Source organism: Embiotoca jacksoni, unplaced genomic scaffold (genome assembly GCF_022577435.1).
Source record: "Embiotoca jacksoni isolate LCO1_2020_lvr unplaced genomic scaffold, fEmbJac1.0.p SCAF_94, whole genome shotgun sequence".
NCBI classification, from domain to species: domain Eukaryota; kingdom Metazoa; phylum Chordata; class Actinopteri; family Embiotocidae; genus Embiotoca; species Embiotoca jacksoni.
In genome coordinates this window covers 569,789-591,533 of record NW_027185452.1, presented here as the reverse complement: position 1 = coordinate 591,533, position 21,745 = coordinate 569,789, and the positions used below count along the sequence as shown (strand labels likewise).

The following is a 21,745-nucleotide window of genomic DNA, read 5'->3' as shown; positions in this document are numbered from 1 at the left end:
TGGTTCATCTGTCAACCAACGAGTCATTTGAGAGAGAATTTATTTTGTGTGTTTTGTGGTAAAAACCTTCTCAAAGGTGAATACCTACTATTTGTTTCTGGGCCAACTTGGGCTTTATGGAATAAGATTTTTCACTGTTATTTAAAGTTTCATATTTCCTCTTCACATAAATTAAAATATTAGTCTTCAGACTATAATGTTCATGTCTTGTATCTCTATGCTGTTCTTTTCCCTCCTAGTTTATGTGCGAATTGTTGAATTGTTGGGTTTCTCTGTATAATGTTGTACATTTCTGCTGTAAGGACTTTAATGTGCTAAAGTGACATGAAATAAACCTGTTTTGTGATTTGGAGTGATAGAAATTGAATTGAATTGAATTGAATTGAATTGAATTGAATTGAATTGAATTATCTGGAGTAGAGCTGGGGGTCTGAGGAGGAGGTGGGGTGGGGTGGGGTGGGGTGGGTGGGTGGGTGGGGTGGGGTGGGGTGGGGTGGGTGGGTGGGTGGGGTGGAGCTTGCAGACATGTAAAGCTGTTTGTTTTCTCGGGACAACGCCCACTTGCATAAAGTCAAAGCGTGAGTTTATGTCACGGAGGCGCGCATCACCTCATAGACGATCTTTGATCGCTGGCCTCTCAGGTCTTTGTTGTTGCGCTCTCCATTCCAACAAGCCAATCAGCGGCCAGATCCGGCCCGGAACGCCCACAGTTCTTCCCAAACCGTCCAATCAGAGAGCACTCCTGCGGCCAGACGCCATTTTGTTGGTTGACAGCAGGCGGCGTCGGGCGTCCCGCTGATGGAACCTGTTGCTCCGCAGTTCCGTGTTGTGCAATGGACGGGTGAGTTCTCCCACCGACCTCCGGTCACACTCCGCTTAAATGTAGTTTCTGGCTGTTTTCCGTCCCGGTGAGGGCAGTAACCTGAATATGCGGCCGGGTGGAGTTAGTCCGGAGAGCAGGTCGTCTTGTTGACAGCTCGGCTGTCGGTGGACTTGTGTTTGGAGCAGGAAGCTAAGCTAGCCGAGTTAGCTGCAGTGTTAGCCTGAGAACGGGCCGTTCTCTGCGGGCACAAGCTCCCTCAGCACGGCCTGCTGGACCTCCGACCGACGGAAACACCGGCTTTTTAAACGTAAATTACGGCTTCCAAACCTTGCACGTTAGATGTGGTTGATAACAAGTTGTTCGGAAGAACCATGAAGCGGCGTACGTAACTTCCAGCCCGGCTCTCCGGCGCTCTCACGCCCACTGCGGCGCTGCTCCCCCGGACACTCCTTCACGGAGAGTTCAGGCTCTGTTAAAACGTCCAAGGACTCATGTGCTGCATATCTGCAGTTTGATCTAATGATCAGTTTGCGTTTGGAACAGTTATGTTCAAATGTTGTTGTTTTTTATTTGGAGTGAAAAGGAATTTAAAATGACTATTTCACGTGTGATTCGGTTTTACGTCCCAGAGAGGAACGGAAGTGACCGACGCTCAGATGTTGTGAAACGGAGTCATTTAAAACCGGAGGTGTTCATTGAAACCGCGTATTTCCACACTTGATTTGTATGCCAGGAGCCAGTCAGGGTGTACATTTTTGTTAACATTAAATTGATTTTGTGTGCCGGATTATAAAGCGACACCAGGTCATTAGTTTGAAGTTAAAGTGTCCTCTTCCTACAGGTGTGTTGTTCTGTACATCTTTAAAAGGACGCTTGTTGGTTCACTCCGGCGAGAACAAGTCAAACTGACTGGTGCGAACCAGTTTTATTCCCTTCTGCCAATGATTTGTAAGAGTTTAAATGCCATTGAAATATATAGTTTTATGTTTTGCATGTGTGCCGAATTGAAGAGGGGTACTGTTTAAAGTGTAAAATCCATTTCCCATTATGTGTGTTTGTGTGAATCAGGGAAGGTGCCTGAAAATGACTGTTTTTCATATGGAGTTCAGTTCTCAGGAGAGCAAATACCTGATGCCTAAATGTTGTTAAACGGTGTAATTTGGATTAAGTTCAGTTAAATTGGTCTAATTCGAGTCTTTATCTTTTGATATTACGCATTTTGATGTTGTGTTTACATGTTGATGCTTCTGCAGATCATTTTAAAGACAGAATTGGTCTCAAATCGGCCGTTAGGTCTGTTTGCAAAAGGAGGAAAAACCAATTTGTCCTGCAGCTGTTTAAAACTTCACAGTTCAGTCTGTTAAGGAGAAACTGACTGGTTTTTATTCTCCATTGATTACAGTAGTTATTGACGTTGTGATTGACGGGCAGGAGTCAAGTCACACTTCGTTGTGCTCGATCCGGTTCTTTTCGCTGCTTCTTCTTCACTCTTTAAATGTAATAAATATGGTGTTGGCTGCAGTCAGGAGACTTTTGGGGCGTTTGAGTTCCTGATGCGAATATTTGTGCTTCGTCAGGACTCATTTGTGCCCCGAGGGGTCCTCTTCCAGCTGGTTTACAGTCGCGTCAGCTTCAGCCTGACCAGCCGGTTTTTCACTTCCTTTAAGCTCGTATGTTCGTGTCTGAAAGTTTTCTCATGCATTCGTTTTCCACAAAACACAGACATGCACTCCAGTTTACTGTACTTCTGTACAGGTTTGGGACTGAACTCGTGATTGTGGTGAAAACTAGTGTCTAAACGTCCAAAAAACAATGACTAATAATACCATTTCAAAATAATTACTCGGGTGACGTTTTTTCATCAAGAAAACTAACAGCTTAAAGAGAAAACGAAAACTTTTTTTTTTCGCACTGAAACAACTGCAAGAAAATAGTTTGAAAGGCGACAAAATGGATCAACAACAACAGTAATAACTCCCACCGTCCAGTACGCGACCACTCGTCTAAATGTGGGGAAAAGCAGCTGCAAGACTCACAAAACAACATTTACTTTGAATTTCTAACACCCGCCTTCATCATGTTGGCAGTTCGATGAAGACCTGGTGTGTTGTTTTTTTTCAGTTGCTGAATCTCTTATCGTGACTTCCTTCCTGTGAACATTTCAACATGTATGCAAAGTAGAGCTTCTCATAACACTCCATGAATAATAAATTCATATTTACTCGGCTTTAAAAGGATCCAGTCCTCACGCTTCACCAACAACAAGCCGCCGTATCGTGTCTCGTAGCTTCCTGAATAAACAGGAAGTGGAGCTGTGTTTGTCTCGGCGTCGTTGGATGTCCGCGTGCTGCGTTTAAAGCGTTTATTGAGCGTGTCTTCTGCTCTGGTGGTGGTTTTAGTGGATCACATGGTTGTTGTGTTAAAGTGATGAATCAGAGGATGTTGGAGTCAGGAAGTCCTGACAGTTATTGTGTTGTAGATTTAAATTTAAAAGGCTAAAATAAGCCTTTTTTGGGGGGACATCAGTCTTCAGTTGGGAACCAGAAGGACAAAGTGAAGTCTCCCTTTAAGGAAAGTATTCAGAGAATGTTCCTGAACGCAGCACAGTAATGCAGCAGGAAGCAACGACTTTCACGAGGAATATTCAGTGTCGTCTCTTCATCAACATGTTTTCGAGCATCTGTGATTTCACCGCAGACCTAAAACCGGAGCTGAAAATCTTCAACACTCCTGAATTACAGCAGAGTGTTCCTGAGCCCATGCAGTGATTTCCACCACAGAATCGTGGCTGTTTTTAAATCCTAATATTGGTGTTCAGATTTTGTCCCTTTGCATCAGATTTTGGGTAAAAATGTTGGGGAGCAGAAATGTGTTGTCGTGTTGGAGAACCCTGTTGCCATGGCGACAGTTCAGGTGGTTTAACAGTGAATGTTTTCCCCTTCGGACGCCTCAGAAGGTCCCAGTGGAACTCGGTGTTGACAGTCTGACTTTGGGGGACGAATTCAAGAAAACCCACCTGGTGTCTCCTGACCTGACACGCCTTCTTCTTCTTCGGACAGTGAAGCTCCGCCCCCTCTTGAAACATGATGCTATCAGAACACCTCGCCCGGTTCGTCGCTTCATCGCTGTAGATTTTCTGAAGGATTTCAAGGGTCTCTGTCGAGTTTTATACAAAAAAAAAAAAAAAAAAAAAATTCTGTAGTGAAAATCACCTCATAGGCTCAGGAACACCCGGCTGTAAGCGGACTTGTTGAAGATTCTCTGTTTCTGTGCTCCAGTTTCAGGTTTCCACGGTGACACCACTAATGTTCACGTACCAGCGGTCACGTTAACGTCTGATGTTGATGAAGAGACGACACTCTGAATACTTCCTGGTGAAGGTCGTTGCTTCCTGCTGCTCCGTCTGCGTCGCCGTGCTGCGTTCAGGAACAGACGGCCACAATGGGGTTGGACAATATAGCGCAAAAGCAGTCGTTTCCTTGGAGACGCACGCTCTCGCCTTGTCAATCACACCTTAAAAAAACATGGCAGCGACAACTTAGAGACCCAGGAAAGGCTCGTCCTGCGACTGCACTGATGTGGAAACGGTTTATTTCCTGCGTGTTAAACGAGCCCTCAGAGACGCCTGACAGGTTCACCTGCGTCGTCTGAAAACGACCCTTCAGCTATCGATCTCTCTCCTCTGCTGGGTTTTTTCCTCTCGGCTTCTCCCTCCGTCTCCTCACACAGCATCTCTTTAACCTCATCAGTTATTTCTCCTTTTTTTTGTTTTGCTGTTTTTGTGTTTTTGTTTTTTTCTCTCCCTGCTGCTTCTAACACGCTGTCTTCTCTTCACAGCAGTGTCCACCACGATATAACAGTTGGTACTAAGGTAGGCACCTCTGCTTCTTCCTCCTCCTCTTCCTCCTCCTCTCTCTGGTTTGCTGCTTTGTTTGCTGCTGTAACCATCTCTGCTGCCATCTGGGAACAATTCGGTGGGTTTTTTTTCTGTGTAATTAGCGAGGACGCCGCTCAAGTTGTTTGTGTCTTGAAACTCCTTCTAGTCGCATTCCACAACAAGTCTGAGGATAATCAGATTAGTCAACAACAACACGCCTAATACGCTCTGAAAGGACCACTCTGACAGACCAAGAGTACGATGATGCCTTCAAGGACCCCTCAGCTCCGTGGTAACCATGTGGTCATGTGGGAAAAATATGTTTGAGAAAAAACAAAAACCAGATCTGACTTCCTGACCGCCGTCCTGCCAGATGTAAGCTGTGAGGAAGAAGGAGGAGGAGGAGGATATGTTTTTGGGGCGTGGCTAGGTTGATTGACAGGCCTGTGGTTCAGTTAGGTTTCTGGTATATATCGGTCCTTGGGTCCTCCCCCAGTGAGGTCATCGTTGGTTTGTGAACGTTATGAATCCTCCAGTTCAGATTCTGTCCGTCACCATCTTTACTAGTTCGGAGCGGTTTGGAGCAGGAAGTGACCAAATTTGGACGAGCTGGGGGAGGAGCCAGAGGTGGATCTGACCGATCTGATTGGAAACCCGACGATACTACGTCCCGCCCACCGATAGCTGTAACCTGACTGCACCACAGGCCTGTCAATCAAACAGACACACCCCCAAAAACAGGTCTTCTTGAATCTTCTTTTCTAATGAATGAGGAGAGAAATGTTAAGAGTCTGATATGATTTTCCAGTCTGTTTGATGGGTGTATTGATCACCTGCGGTGGGCGGGGCCTGCGTATCCCTGAGGCTTTGTCGTTTCAACCTTTTAGTTCTGATTTCTGTCAGTGATGTCATTTGGTCCGTGTTTCACATTAGAAGCTTCACGAAGGGAAAGAAATCCTCCTATCATTCACAGGCTTTTATTTTGAAAGAAACATTCGATAACCACTGTGGTATATTTTTATTCAATAGAAAAAAAGTTTATCCACAGTTAGGCTTCACAAAAAGTATTTGTTTTGGTGTCTGAGCTGAAACTTTATAAATGACCACAAATCGATTAATCAGTTTAATAATGAAGTGATTTAATCGACAATTAAAAACGTACGCTGCTGTTATGTTTCTTTTACTAAATGTGTTTATACAGTATTTTTCGGGGACAACTTTTGCCCCCACTGAGGCAACGCTTGACCTTTGACCCTCAAATCTAACCAGTCAAAGTGAACTTTTGTACCAAATCTGATGAAATTCCTGAAAGAAAACAGGACAGGCACGAGGTCACAGTGCAGGAAATGTATCAAATATTTTACCACAGTTACCGTCTGCAAAACTTAGAGGCACTTTAAAAAATACTGCCACTAGAGGTCGGCTCCAAAAAGCCTCCGGCTCCATAGACTCCCATTCAACTTCTCTCATCAAATCCAAAGTGAATAAAATGTGTCCATCAGTTATCTCGGTGTTGTTAGCTAAAGTCACTCCTTCTTATTAGTTTTCTGGAGGTCCATCTGAAAATAATCCCTCATTCATTAGAAAAGAAGATTCAAGAAGACCTGTTTTTGGGGGCGTGTCTGTTTGATTGACAGGCCTGTGGTGCAGTCAGGTTACAGCTATCGGTGGGCGGGACGTAGTATCGTCAGGTTTCCAATCAGATCGGTCAGATCCACCGCTCGAGGATTCTGCCCTGAACTTGTAAATATAATTAATATTTCACTTTCTTTGGGACAGTTTTTTATGCTCCTTGATTACGTGTTTCAGGGGAACTCTGAGATTTCTTGGGACACAAATTTTAGATTCCGTAATGTACAAAAGATTCAACAGGAAGAGGAGGAGGACGAGGAGGGTGAGGAGGGTGAGGAGGGTGAGGAGGACGAGGAGGGTGAGGAGGGTGAGGAGGGTGAGGAGGACGAGGAGGGTGAGGAGGGTGAGGAGGGTGAGGAGTCCTCCGATGAGCACAGCGCTCCTGTTTCCTCCTCTGGCCTCAGGCGAGTCATTTGAAACCACGCGACTGCTCTCTCTCTCTCTCTCTCTCTCTCTCTCTCCCCCCCCCATCCCTGTTAGAGGGACGGTTCATGCCCAGATAAGGATGCCTCAGGAGGTCAGAGGTCAGCCGGGGCATCGATGCCTGCAGACCCACGGAGGTGAAGAAGCATCAGCTCTGAGATCAGCTGATGGACTCTGAAGTGTGTTTTAGTGTCGTTGTCTTTCTGAGTGATGAGTTTCATGTCTGCTTCCATCCTGGAGAGAAATCGTGACTCACTGTGCCGTCAGAAATACGTTTTTTTCTAACTTTTCTAACGAGAATCCAACTGTTTTAAAAAACCAACAATCTTTCAGCCAGTTGTTATCGTCCTCGTCTCTCTTCACATCGACATACATCCAACTGGATCGCTGTGGATTTGCATCCCAGATAAAGCTGGTTTTATTTCTGCAGCAGTAACTCTACCTGCGGTTGGTTTCTGACAGGCTGTTCGCAGCGTGCAGAGCTGTGGGCTCTTTGTTTGGGTCGGCGGCCCGAGGCGGAGGTCCGGCTGTCGGTCAGCAGCTGTCAGACGGAGATGGAGATGGAGATGGAGATAGAGGGGGGGGGGGGGAGCAGCGCTCAGGTTTCTGCTGCTTTTATTATTCATGTGAGGATCAGTAAGAAGATCTGAGCTGCTTTGTCAAGATAAAAAAAAAAAAACAGGACCGCTTGGGTTCCTCTGAGAGGAAACACAGCGGCTGCATCGAAACGCGTCCAGACAGCAGGTTGGTGGAAATACATCGTACAGAAAGGCGCCCCCTGCTGGCCACAGCTTCAATATTTAACAAGCTGCTCATTAACTACAACTGAAGTCTGTATCTTATTAGTTTTCTGGAGGTCCATCTGAAAATAATCCCTCATTCATTAGAAAAGAAGATTCAAGAAGACCTGTTTTTGGGGGCGTGTCTGTTTGATTGACAGGCCTGTGGTGCAGTCAGGTTACAGCTATCGGTGGGCGGGACGTAGTATCGTCAGGTTTCCGATCAGATCGGTCAGATCCACCGCTGGCTCCTCCCCCAGCTCGTCCAAATATGGTCACTTCCTGCTCCAAACCGCTCGCTGTAAAGTTTAGGTTTGTTTACATGGTTATTTAGTATTAAACATATTAATGTAAAATCAGTTGGACAAAACAACAGCGACGTCCTAGTTTTATAAACTGCTTCTGTTTCACATTTTCTTTCATACAAACTCAACTCTTCCTCCATGTTTGTTTGTTTTCCTGATTAATTCACTCTGCTGTTCTCTCTTCCTGTAAATGTATAATTAATGAGTTTATTCTTTGTACTTCCATCTACTTTCCTCACAACTGGAAACAAAGCGACTCTGGCTGATCAATAACCGTGAATGGAAACATTTAGAAAAAGCATCTCCTTAATTATTCAATGAATCAAACATCGTTAGTGAAGCACCTGTTTGGTTCAATTAAAAAGTGTTTCCCGGATGTGAACAGTAAAACAACTTCAGACTTGGAGGAAATAAAATAGTAAAAAAAAAAAAAAATGTAAGAATAATTTTAATTTTAAAGTTGATCAAATAAAGCCAGTTGAAATTTAATAATTAAAAAAAAGAGTTTAAAAATGATTCAACTAAAACCAGATAAAATATTGGGAAGATAACTAAATACATAAAACATGTGCAGAGTTTGTCCACCAGAGGGCACTTTCAGGCAGATTTTTAAGAATTACATTTTTGGACAGTTTTTTTGATATCTCTGCATCAGTCAGGCTGTAATTAAAAGTTTCTTTTACTGGAAGGTTTTATTGTGAAGCAGCTGCAGGAAGTGCGGTGAGTTCTTATTTATTTCTTTAATAAAAGCTGTTTGAATCGAGCGGATCAGTTTCACATCTTTTGGCTGAATGAATCTCGGCCTGTTTGTCTGCATCTGGTTCTCATCGAGCTGCAGCAGGAACCCACAGCCGACAGCCGGCTGCCTGCTGGGGGGTGGAGGGGTGGGATGGAGGGAGGGGGGGTGCGTCTCAGGCTGATGGTGTCAGACCTGTGACATGTTTTTACACTGAGCTGCTATAAAGGACAATTCCACCATTTATTCAAGCTGAATGTGTGTTTCCAGTGAAATGCGTCTCTGTAGTGACACCTAGTGGCGACAGTCTGCAGCGTCACGCTGCTCTGAGCCAGACAGAGCTTCCAGTCGGGTCACAGAACCACCAGAACCAGGCGGGAAATCCTCCTGTGATTTACAATAAAACTCTTTATTCTTATTTTATTGATCCTTTCAGTTTGTTTTTTGTTGTTTTGGTGCTTTGTAACCCTGATTAATAAAACATATCATATAAATAAAGCTTTTACTTTGATTATTCAATATTCAGAAATAAAAACCGCTCCTGATTTGCTGATTGGTTGAAGTAAACATCCAAAAATTGCTGCTTCCACTTTCAGAAATGTGAAGATTTCCCTGAATTATTTTATCTTGTATGTTAATCAATTATTTTTGGTTTTGAGCTGCTTATTCAGACGCTGCATCTCTTGGACTTTTTTTTGAATATTTTATCGACCCGATAATAAAGTGATGAATCGACTAAATGTCCGACAGGAAGGTCGTTCACTTTTGTTTCTCTGCTGCTCAACGATGATGATTATCTGCTGCTCGTCTTTATTATTTATCAATTATTTTTCAATCTGATGAATATTTTCTCAGTTCGATTAATCTTTTTATCAATTAAATGCAAAATAATCATTTAAAATCACCCTCGTTAATTTCCGCCAAAACCTCAGAGACTTAGTTTAATATCATGTGACAATGAAAAACATAAAAATCTTCATGTCAGAGGAACTGGAAGCAGAAAATCTCAAAATGAGAATAAATCAAATATAATATGTTCATGAACATGTTTTACATTTTGATATGAAGCTGAGATGTGATCGTCTCTGCTCGGTAGTTTTCTTCGTTCCTTTTTCCTTCTTTCATGTTATTAGTGAAGTTCGATGTCCTCGTTGACGACGGTGTCTTTCTGTTTCAGAGAGGATCTGACGAGCTTCTGTCCAGCGTCTCCAACGGCCCGTATATCATGAGCACCACAGGTCAGATCCTAAAAACCTTTCAAAGTTTGCTCCCAGAATATTCAGGAGTGCAATATTTCTAATAAAAATATTTATTGCAGTGTTATTTGTTTTCATTCCAGTTATTATTTTTTTAACTGTTAAAAATATTTAACAAATCAAATTTTCCATTAACTTAAAAGCCTTAAAACTAAAATGTCAGAAAGTACTTTTATGATCCCTCATTTGTCTGTTTTATTTTTGTGAGTAAAATCTGTCTGATAAAATCCTTTCGGTATCGTTAACAAAACACATTACAAAATAATGAAAAATCATTTACATGAATGGGAAGTTAAAAACCAGGAAATCGCAATAATTACGGCAATTTTTAAGCAATTTCCACAATATTTGTGGCAGCTTGAAATTTTTGGCAAAATTTTTAAGCAAAAGAAACAAAAAGGATGAATTCTCTGTTTTCTTTTACAGAAAGAAAAACACATTACAGGTAGAATATTTCTGGGATGTGCAGCAGGATTATTATCACAGGAAGTCAGTGCAGATTACTCAATCTAAATTTATGTTCCCTCAACTTGCAATTTTTGCAATTTCACTGCAGAAAACTCACTTAAAATTGCATCATAGTTTTTCAGAAAAGATGCAAAATCAAACATTTTTGATCAAAACCATCACAAAAACCCCGGAGGAACCGATAAGGGTCCTGGAACCGTTCCCTGTGGTGCACGGTTCAACTTCAGAGTAAAGTGGCTCATATCTCACCACTTTGTCATAAAGACTGTTAAACCCGGCGTGTCCTCTCCTCCGTAGCCAATGGCAACGACAGCAAGAAGTTCAAAGGTGACATAAGAGGTCCCAGTGTGCCGTCCCGGGTCATCCACATCCGCAAGCTTCCCAACGACATCACGGAGACCGAGGTCATCAGCCTCGGCCTGCCCTTCGGAGACGTCTCCAACCTGCTGATGCTCAAAGCTAAGAACCAGGTACAGTCCGGTTCTGTTCAGACCAGAACCAGGTACAGAGTCCGGTTCTTTTAATACCAGAACCAGGTACAAACGTGAACTTCCTGTCAGGTTTTTTCATGCAAACAGAAACTATGAAACACTTTTAAACGGGGATCAGAACCAGGACATGTTTAGATGAACTGGATCATGTCCTGAGCTCCTCCCCCTCACGTCATGTTGTCCTCCGACCTCTGACCTCAGGCCTTCTTAGAGATGAACTCGGAGGAAGCGGCCCAGAACATGGTGGGCTATTACTCCACGGTGATGCCCATCATCCGGCACCACCCGGTCTACGTCCAGTTCTCCAACCACAAGGAGCTGAAGACGGACAACTCCCCCAACCAGGAGGTAACGCACCTGACTAGCTGTTAGCATCTGTTAGCATGTATTAGCATCTGCTCACCCCCCCCGTTCTTTCTCAGAGGGCCCAGGCGGCTCTTCGGGCCCTCAGTTCGTCACACGTGGATGCGGCGGTGGCGGCTCCGAGCACCGTGCTGAGGGTGGTGGTGGAGAACCTGATCTACCCCGTCACCCTGGACGCCCTCTGCCAGGTAACGACACAACAACACATCGTTAATGAGCACACACGCTGATTTATCGAGATTTATTTTCTAATGAATGAGGGATTATTTTCAGATGGACCTCCAGAAAACTAATAAGAAGGAGTGACTTTAGCTAACAACACCGAGATAACTGATGGACACATTTTATTCACTTTGGATTTGATGAGAGAAGTTGAATGGGAGTCTATGGAGCCGGAGGCTTTTTGGAGCCGACCTCTAGTGGCACTCGCTGGTATTGCAGCTTAAAGCACATCATTTTTCAGAGCCGGAAGCTGTGAACTCTTTTATATCCAGTCTGTGATTTTAGACTTAACAGACGAAAGAATTACATTTCCTGAAGCAGAAGTCCAGTTCCTCCCTCAGATGTCATGTTTCACACCTGAACACAAATATTTCCCCCCAAACATAATTTTAAAAAGCTAAAACCTCATTAAACTCCATCCTCAGATCTTCTCCAAGTTCGGCACCGTGCTGCGGATCATCGTCTTCACCAAGAACAGTCAGTTTCAGGCTCTGCTGCAGTACGCAGACGGAGCGTCGGCTCAGGGCGCCAAACTGGTGAGCGGCAGCCACCGATAGGAATGATAAATAAATAAATAAATCAACCTCGTCTGCTCCTCCTCTGACGGCCGTTCTGCATTTCAGTCTCTGGACGGACAGAACATCTACAACGGCTGCTGCACTCTGAGGATCAGCTTCTCCAAACTCACCAGCCTCAACGTCAAGTACAACAACGAGAAGAGCCGCGACTTCACCCGGCCCGACCTGCCCACCGGGGACAGCCAGCCCACCATGGAGCACCCGGCCATGGCCACCGCCTTCAGTAAGACACGCCCACCGCCTTCAGTAAGACACGCCCACCGCCTTCAGTAAGACACGCCCACACCAACGAAGAAGAGACCGGCGTGTACCGATGTAACGGGTCACACCGTTAACAAATAAACGCCTTTATTTACAACCCTGTCTCCGAATAAGTTGGGACGTTCTGTAAAATAGACCAAAGACGTCATCAAATGTTAAAACTGAGAAATTTCATTGTTTTATCAAAACGATCTGCTCATTTTGAATTTGATGGCAGCAACACGTCTCCAAAAAGTTGGGACGAGGTCATGTTTACCACTTCTCTTTTACAACACTGTAAAACGAGCAGTTTCCAGAGTTTTGAAAGTGAAATGTGGTCCCGTTCTTGCCTGATGGAGGATTTCAGCTGCAGTCGGGTCTCTAATGTTCTTCTAAAACTCTCCGCAGCTCCAGGTATCATCTCGGCTTCACCGTACGGCGGAGCGACTCACGCCTTCCCGCAGGCCTTCACCCTCCAGCCTGCAGGTGAGTCTCACCTGAGACAGGCCCCGCCCACCGACAGAGATTCAGGCTGACCTTTAATCTGACTTGCTGTACTGTTTATTTATTATTTAGAACATTTCAAATTCTCACTTTCTTAACATGTAAACGTGCACCAATAATCAGCATGAAATGATTCAATATATTTATAACGTGTGAAAGGGAAATCATTTCAGTCAAAAGTCCTTCTGGTTTCATTTAGAGCTTATTTTTGTTTTTTAATTAATTTGATCATGAATATTTTGGTATTTAAAACACCTGAAAACAGAAATATTCTAGGAGTAATAACTTCCCTGTACTGTAAATCAATTAAATCAGTATATTCTCACCTCTAAGAGGATAGCAGCGTTACACATTTTGGCATTTTTTTTCTTGAAAAGCGACTGAAAATATCAATCAGTGATAAAAGTTGTTAATCACATCGAGGATCAGACGTTAGTTTGAGCAGTTTGGAGGTGTTTTCGGGGAGTTGTTCACTCCTATCTCCTCCTCCCTCCTCCCCCAGTCTCCTCCCCCTATCCAGGCCTGGCGGTACCCGGTCTGCCAGGAGCCCTGGCCTCGCTGTCCCTCCCCGGGGCCACCAGGCTGGGCTTTGCCCACATCCCCCCCGGACACTGCGTCGTGCTGGTCAGCAACCTCAACCCCGAGGTGAGGGATTCCCGATAATCGATCAATCCGCCCTTCACTGATGACCGATGAGCACACAGTATGTTTGTTAGAGCCTCATTCTGACAGGATTATTAACAACTCATCATTCAAGATGGAGGTTTTAAACTTCATGAAACTACAGGATCTATTCTGTAATACAAAAAACGTCCATAAATCTACTTTATCTATTATTCCAGCGGCTCCGAGAGGGTCTGGCTCTGTGTTGCGGTGGATCATTGAACTGTGCGAGGGGGGCGGGGCCTCTTCAACAGCTGTGGGTCTGATCTGTGTCTGAAATGTAGTTTTGGACTGGATTTAAGGCTGGATTTAAGGCAGGTCTTAAGGCTGGATTTAAGGCTGGATTTAGACCTCTCCTTTCAGTACAGTACACAGACCAGATCCCGTAACATCATGAAGTTTAAAATCCCGCCCGGAGACATGAGTTTAAATCCTCCACTTCCTGTCGTGACATTAATCCGATACGTCGGGGTCTCCAGTTGATGGACAGTTTGCTGCTCCACCTTCGTTCACGTCTGAATTATCGACAGAGTTTGACTTCCTGTTTCTTCTTCTCTCTTACATTAAACGACGGTTTGCTCTCCCTGATGTTTTTACCTTTGTGTTGCGCCCTCTCACTTCCCGTCATGTGTTTTTTAATGCCTTCATATTAAACTCTGTTGTCATGACACGCCCCCATCACCCCTCCCCTCTCTCTGTACCACACACACACACACACACACACACACACACACACACACACACACACACACACACACACACCTGTGCAGTCATGTGTGAAAATGTTCTCCTCATTATGACATGATCTGACCCCTCCTCTCCAAAAGGTAATTAACCTTCTGATTGACCCCTCACCTGTCTTTTTTTTCCCATTTTTAATTTGTTGCCATGGAAACGCCTCGGACCCTCCACCTGTCCTGCCCTCCCACCTTTACCTGTCCTGTCCCTCCGCTGCCTTCTCTGCTGTCTTTAAAGAGAGTTACGCCCCACTGCCTCTTTATTCTCTTCGGTATGTTGTCACTAGCTTCTTATTTTGAATTATCAGGTTGTTCTGATTTAATTTTTTTTTACTTTAAGTTTCTGTTTATTGTTTTTTCCTCTTTTTTCATTTGTTTTTAATTTTTGTATTCATGAAGAAATGAGTGTCTGCTGGTTTTGTCAGATTTTGCGTGTTGATTTGAGTTTATTCACAATATTTGCAGCTTCTCTTCAGCTGTTTTGATGCAAATTAAACAAATATACACAGTTAGACACAAACAAACAACTAGATGCAAAATATGACAGTAAATACCATATGAAATAGAAAATAAAGGTTTTATTCATGGTTGGAATATCTTACATCTCTGAAGTTCAGACTTCTGTTAATTGTCACTAAAATCATAATGTACACTTAAATAAATGAAAGCATGTTGCATCAGTGTTTCATGGTGCTCAGTTATAACTAGATTTAAAGTTTATGTTCACTAACGTGTAGATTTAACAGCCTGACAATCTGCTGCCACAATACAAAAGGCCACTTGTGTCCTGTTCAGGCATCAAGACGAGCTGCTTCACCAGCTGATCTTCCTATTAATACAAATTAAACCAAATCTCTGCAATATTTGATTATCTTTCAAATCCCATGAATTTTCCACGAAAAAGCTGCTCAATTTTTTTTTAAAGGCGTTACAGCAGAAAGTAAGCCTTTTAAAAATAACATTCGCTTTATCAAAAATCAAATGTCCTTCTTTATAAACAATAAACACAAACCACATGAGGGTTCAGCTCATGGAGCAAAAATATTTCTGTGATGCACAATATAATATACTTACTATCAGAGGATTTTTTTTTTTTTTTTAAATCAAAACATTTTTGCTCAACTTGTAATTTTTGCTAATTCTTCCAATTTTACAGCAAAAAACACTTAAAACTCCACAAATAGCATCGGATGTGTTTTTTTTAAAAGCTGCCGCAAAATCAAAAAATGTTCAAAATGAGGAAGGTTTTCAAAACATCAAAACATTTTTAGAAAAATAATTAAAGCTACAAACCGACGGACACGGAGTTCTTCAGACGTACGTCGTCCAACACTGACCCTTTAAATGTTTCATTCCCGTGAGGAGCTGCATTTATTGTGAGTTTCATCTTATTTCATTGAGCTTTAGGTTTTGAGTTTTTGCATGCCGGGTTTTTCTTTCAGTTTGCATGTCCTCAAAGTGCTGAATCAGCTGCTCTTGGTTTTTTTAGTCAATTCCCAATAATTCATAGCTCCTACACGGTGTAATCTGCCGTTTACTTTGTTATTTTGATTTCCTCTGACCCTTACCCACCTTAACTTCCTCACTTGCATTTCCTGTGTATAACATTCAGGAACTCCTGCCTGCTAAATTAAATTCACAAATTGCTTTAGTGTTCCCAGCGTGTCACGGCTGCTCCTCCCTTCACCTGCAGAGTTTTACATCCAACAGTGATTCCCTGTTTCTCAGTTAAATCTCCTATGACATCACTTTTATTTTGACCAATAAGACCAAGGGTCAGTGGCTCGGCAGGCTGCAGGCAGACCAGTTTCATACAGAGCTTCCTGTAAGGGTTTTAAAGGGTGTAGCTCTACGTGTAGATGGTTGTCTGTCCGACCTGCTGTGGAACGAGTATTAAACCTTTGATTTGATTTTCTGCCTGTGTGTTAAGGTGTTTACGGAGACGTGATGAGAGTGAAGATTCTGTTCAACAAGAAGGAGAACGCTCTGGTTCAGATGTCCGACAGCACGCAGGCCCAGCTAGGTAACAGGCTGAGTGGGACGCCGACGGGCGGGATGCCGCTTCTACGTTTAAAAACCTGCTTTTGGTTTTAATATGGTTCACAGCGATGAGCCGAAACATTACGAGGGTCCAGAACGAGTCTGCGGCGGCTCGGTTTATTTTTCGGGCAATGCCGGTCACCAGATTCTCTCCACCGAGCTCCTAAAAGCAGGTCTGGTTCCAGGGGTGCTCCCCGGGCTCCCTGGTCGGGGTGAGGCCACGTAGTGCCGACGACTGCGTTTCATCCGGGGGCCTTCCATCGGACGTTTTCCAGTTACAGATCTCATCTGGTCTGGAAACGCCGTCGGAACCTCCAGTCGGAGATGGAAAGCGTTGCTGGTACAGTGATTGACGGACAGACGGCTCCGGCCCACCGAGACCTGATCTCACCGAGTCGGGCCTCCCTCCGGTCAGCAGCTTCAACACGGCGGTTCTCGTTGGAGGATTTTCACATCCAACTGTTGTCCAACTGTCTGATATCTTGGAGTTCATCTGCATCGTGCTTCACTTCGTAATGTTTTGGCTCATCGGTGAACTAACATCACGTCTTTCTCGTCCGTTTTAAAGTAGCTGAGCGCTTGTCGGTCCGTTGAGCAACGTCTCTGCTGGTTTTCCTTCGCAGCCATGAGCCACCTGAACGGCCAGCGGCTGCACGGGAAGCCTCTGCGCATCACGCTGTCCAAACACACCAGCGTCCAGCTTCCCCGTGAAGGCCACGAGGACCAAGGCCTGACCAAAGACTACAGCAACTCCCCGCTGCACCGCTTCAAGAAGCCCGGCTCCAAAAACTACTCCAACATCTTCCCGCCTTCTGCCACCTTACACCTCTCCAACATCCCGTAAGTCCTCCGACAAACGCTCCAAACTTTACCCGTTGGTTCATCCTGCAGCATCTCAGACCTGCTCTGCTTCTGTGCTTGTTTTTAGTCCCTCTGTGGTTGAAGATGATCTCAAGCTGCTGTTTTCCAGCTCTGGATCCATGGTCAAAGCCTTCAAGTTCTTCCAGTGAGTCACTCGTTTACCGTCTCTGCATTAAAGCCCCGCCTCTCTCTTTATAGTTCTTCCTGTCTTTCTTCTGAAATCTCTTTGCACATCTTCACTCATCTTCACAAGTCCCGGTCCTTCCTTTCCCTGAAGCTCGGGTTCTTGCCCGAACTGCCTGTTTTCACCAAGTAGTCCCGGTTGTAGCCCTTGAAGCACGAGTCCTCGTCCCGTAGCTTCAGTCCTCGTCCTGAACCTCCAGTCCTCGTCCTCTAGCTCCAGTCCTCGTCCCAAACCTCCAGTCCTCGTCCTCTAGCTCCAGTCCTCGTCCTGAACCTCCAGTCCTCGTCCTCTAGCTCCAGTCCTCGTCCCAAACCTCCAGTCCTCGTCCTCTAGCTCCAGTCCTCGTCCTGAACCTCCAGTCCTCGTCCTCTACCTCCAGTCCTCGTCCTCTACCTCCAGTCCTCATCCCGAACCTCGAGTCCTCGTCCTCTACCTCCTGAACCTCCAGTCCTCGTCCTGTAGCCGGTTCTTACCCCCGGCCGGTCTTTCCTCCCAAACCCCCCTGTCCTTGCCCCAAACCTTCTCTCCTCGCTCTGCCCTCAAACCTTCCTGGATCCACGTCTCTGGGTTTAACACATTATCGGTGTCTCTTTCAGGAAGGACCATAAGATGGCTCTGATCCAGATGGGCTCCGTGGAGGAGGCCATCGAGTCCCTCATCGAGTTCCACAACCACGATCTGGGGGAGAACCACCACTTGCGGGTCTCCTTCTCCAAGTCCTCCATCTGAGCCTCGGACTCCGCCGTCGGGACCGGGACGATCCGGACGGCGTCCACTACACTCCGATCATTCCAACACGTCTGCAGAAACCGCCGTGAAGTCTGGTGTGATGTTAAATTATTTTATTTTTTTTACATTTTTAGGTTCTTTGCCTTCGAAGCGTCTCTTGAGGAAAAACACCTGCAAGTCGGAGAATAAAGTCAGTAGTCTGAGTCTGTCGGGATTTCTTTGGAATGAATTCAGAGTTCTTAGATTGCGGTCAGTGTCCTTCTCGTTGGAAAGCTGTTACCTTTCAGCCACTCTTGCCTTTTGACTTTAATCTCAGATTTAAGGGATTAATGTCGGCCTTCAAAATTCTTTTCATCAGGAACTCTGAAGTGTTTCAAGTTCTGACTTTATTAACTCAGAATAGTTTCTTTGCTCTCCGACTCCCAGTTCTCAGAGTTCTTTGTGCGACTTTAATCCTTCTCTGTAGCTTTTTCCCCTTTTAAAGAAACAGCTCTGCCTGTAAACCGTCAGCTCCGACAACATCTGGGAAGTCATAGATTTACGCTCAGGCTGTCAGATCCCGGTTTGACCTTCGGATGACCCCTGTGCCTTATTCCTGGAGTCAGCATGACCTTGACTTCAACTTGTAAAAAAGAAAGAAGAATCCTCTGTGAATTGGCAAAGAGCACGTTTACAGTTGATAAAGGTTTACTGTTGATGTATTGCAGATATATTCATATTTTATGTGTATTTTATTGGTGTTTTCAGTCCTTTGTTAGTTTTGTACTGCTGGTTACTGTAGCGTGAAACATGTGAACTGATGTGTTTTTAGCGGGTTTGCTGGGTTTTTAGTCCTAGATGCAATTTCTTTTTTTTCTATTCCTTCTTCTCTTTTTTTTTCGGACTTCTTTATTTCCACGTATGCAATCACATTTTAATCAAATCAAATATCACAGCAATATTTTAATCATTCCTGACGTTTTGGTTTCCGGTGTCTCGTGAGCTTTTTTTTTTTTTTTACAATCCGAATGTTTGGTTTCTGTCGTCTTCTGTCTGGTTTGTGAATCTTAGCTTTTGTGTCGTCTGTCGCGTTGCCTCTCTGAATGGTTTTTATTTATAAGTTTGTGATCCACTACAGCTGAAACCAAAAACGGCCTTTTTTTTCTTTTTCTTTTTTTAGATGCAAACAAATCCGCCTGCCTCAGGTTTCTGGTTTTAATGACTTAAAAAAAGAAAATGGTGAACTGGTTTTGGCTTTCTTGGTGTTTTCCTGTGGGAATCTTTTTATTCATTTCTTCACTGGATTCAGCCGACCGGTGCGACTTCAGTCTCTTGCTAAAACCAGTTGTTCTGTGGAGTGCCTTCAACGCAGCACCGAGTCGTGCATCAGGCATTAATTCCTCTTCTATTCCGAGATGAAAGTTTGGCGGGGAAGAAGCCCCGCGGCCCTCGTTAGCGTACTGAAACCAGAAGACGCTGGTTTGGTTTATTCGTGTCTTAATATAATTATTGTGTCGACATTCCAGCCGCTCAGATGTCCACCTAAAAAAAATAATAATAAGACAACGATTCTTCGCTCTCTGAATGAAATGTTTTCCTCTACATGAGTTTTACAGTCGTGATGTGTTCAGTGCACCTGGGGTGTGTGTGGAGTGGGGGGGGGGGGTTGTCTTCTGTCACTCCGTTTATTTTCCAGACCAAATACATTCGTACACCTCAAGTTTTCGGGCACATTCCACAGAGGACGCAGAAGTTCAGCCCTGTTTTGGCCCGAATTTGGACACGAGTGGATCAAGAAGTTCTGAAACTGTTCCTGTTGCGCGTGAACCGTTAGCAGCATGGTGATGCACACGGAGCAGCAGGAAGCAACGACCTTCACCAGGAAGTATTCAGAGTTCAACATCACCACTTTCACACGTTAACGTGACCTGAAGAAACATCAGATTTTGGGTCAAGTTTTTCAGGAATGGAACATTTTCAACACGCCTGCTATAACCGCCAGGTGTTCCTGAGCCCATGCAGTGATTTCTACTACAGAATCATGGCGAGAGATCCTTGAAATGTTTCAAAGTCTACGGCGATGAAGCGACGAGCCGGTTGAGATGTTCTGAGTGACGTTCACCAAAACTAATGTCTTTGCTCAAACAACAGACACTATTCTGCAGTGGAAATCACTGCATGGGCTCAGGAACACTCGGCTGGAAGGATTTTCTGTTTCCCAAAAATTTGACCCAAAACCTGATGTTTCTCTGCTACAGTTTTAGGTCCGTGGTGACATCACAGACGTTCACCAGCGGTCACGTTAACGAGTGGAACTCTGAGGCGACACTTGGTGGCGCTGCTGCATACCGTTCCAGCGCGACAGGAGCCTTCAACCTTTTTTTGGTCCACCTTCGTAACCGGTGTCCCTCTTTACGTCACACGCTATGTTCAAAGGTCCCTTCACACCGTTTCTGGTCTTTGCTGGGTGGAAGATGACCTTCAGGAGACCAAAGACAGCAACTCGCAACAATAAACCAACCAATCAGAGCAGAGAGAGGCCAGATGACTGAACCTACTAAAGTGTGACTACCTGACAGAACCGGTCACATGGTTTCTGTCCCGGTGTGGCGGGACCTTCGGCACATGTTGAACTAACGCTGCGAGCGGATGAATTCTGCGCCAGGTGAAGTGGACCAATGAAAACGCTCCAGTCGGATGACACGGAGGCTGAGAGGCCGGTTTCTCCCAGGTGCCCTGAATGCATCGCGACCCCCTCCGTGTTAGTTGAGACAGGTGAGGCAGGAGTGGGACCAGCCAGTCAGCCAGTCAGTCAGTCAGTACCAGGAGGGGGAGGGGGGGACGGCGTTCACTGTACATACGTGTTTTATACCACAGGTCGGTGTCTGAGAGGCGACTGTTGGTTTTATATCTGATGAAACGTGTATATTTTGATTAAAGTGTGCGACCGGTTCTGAGCCTTACACTGTTTGTGTCACAAAGAAAAAAAAACAGATTAAATCACTTTTTATCTAAAACTTTGGAGTCCAGTCGTCTGTCATCAAAGTGTTTGTTCGTGTCACAAAATGCAGATAAATCAGATTTGTTTAAGATCATTATGACAAACTGTTTGTTCACAAGTGAGCGGATCGGATTTGGTGTCCAGAACAAGCAGAAATCAACTCTAGCACAAGTTCGCTATTTCAGCCGTCGCCATCTTGTTTTGTTTTGGAGCAGGAAGTGACCATATTTGGACGAGCGGGGGGAGGAGCCAGCGGTGGATCTGACTGATCTGATTGGAATCCTGAAGTCCCGCCCACCGATAGCTGGAACCTGACTGCACCACAGGCCTGTCAATATATAACACAATCAACGAAGAACTCAGACACGAAAGTAAACAAGGCAGGTTTTAAAAAAATGTTTTATGTAGAAGAAAACAGCTTCAAGTTTTAGTAAGAAACACTTAATATAAACAAAAACTCAAAACAGAAAGCTTCAAGCTGAAAAAAACATAAAATAATGAAATGTGTATTTGTCATTAACAGTACAGGGAAGCACCTGATTGAGTTTCATGATCTAAATCATCATTTTATTGACTGGTGTTACAGCAGTTTGTTACTTCATGTTTCGGAGGAGAAACTTTTAGAATCTAATTAATATTTAGTTGTCCAACCGTGAAACAAAATATTAATAATACATATTCCCACCAGCAGAGGGCGCCTGTTCACCACAGATCACTGGAGCAGCTTTATGTGGCGTTAATGTGAAGATCTTCATCTCCGCTTTCAGCCGTTACATGTTGAAATGTTCTCTTAGTTTGCTGTTGCACAAAAAAAGTATTTAGATTCTTTTCTGAAGTAAAAGTACCGACAGAGC

The 21,745-nt window shown here is 44.4% G+C and overlaps 1 protein-coding gene across 3 annotated transcripts; it reads left to right on the top strand.

Moving 5' to 3' along the window:
- Positions 1 to 754: 754 nt before the first annotated feature.
- Positions 755 to 20,920, top strand: ptbp1b (polypyrimidine tract binding protein 1b). 3 transcript variants are annotated; one of them, XM_069141947.1, is made up of 15 exons: positions 794 to 841; positions 4,661 to 4,694; positions 9,753 to 9,813; positions 10,597 to 10,769; positions 10,992 to 11,138; positions 11,213 to 11,341; positions 11,801 to 11,911; positions 11,999 to 12,176; positions 12,602 to 12,679; positions 13,200 to 13,342; positions 14,336 to 14,369; positions 16,028 to 16,120; positions 16,761 to 16,977; positions 17,066 to 17,143; positions 17,779 to 20,920. In XM_069141947.1, exons 1-15 carry the CDS (start codon positions 834 to 836, stop codon positions 17,909 to 17,911), a joined length of 1,617 nt encoding a protein of 538 aa, XP_068998048.1. In that variant the 5' UTR covers positions 794 to 833; the 3' UTR covers positions 17,912 to 20,920. The 3 variants fall into 3 exon arrangements, with proteins under 3 accessions (XP_068998049.1, XP_068998048.1, XP_068998047.1); XM_069141946.1 differs by having other exon boundaries at positions 837 to 2,925; XM_069141948.1 differs by lacking the exon at positions 4,661 to 4,694 and having other exon boundaries at positions 755 to 841.
- Positions 20,921 to 21,745: the final 825 nt, after the last annotated feature.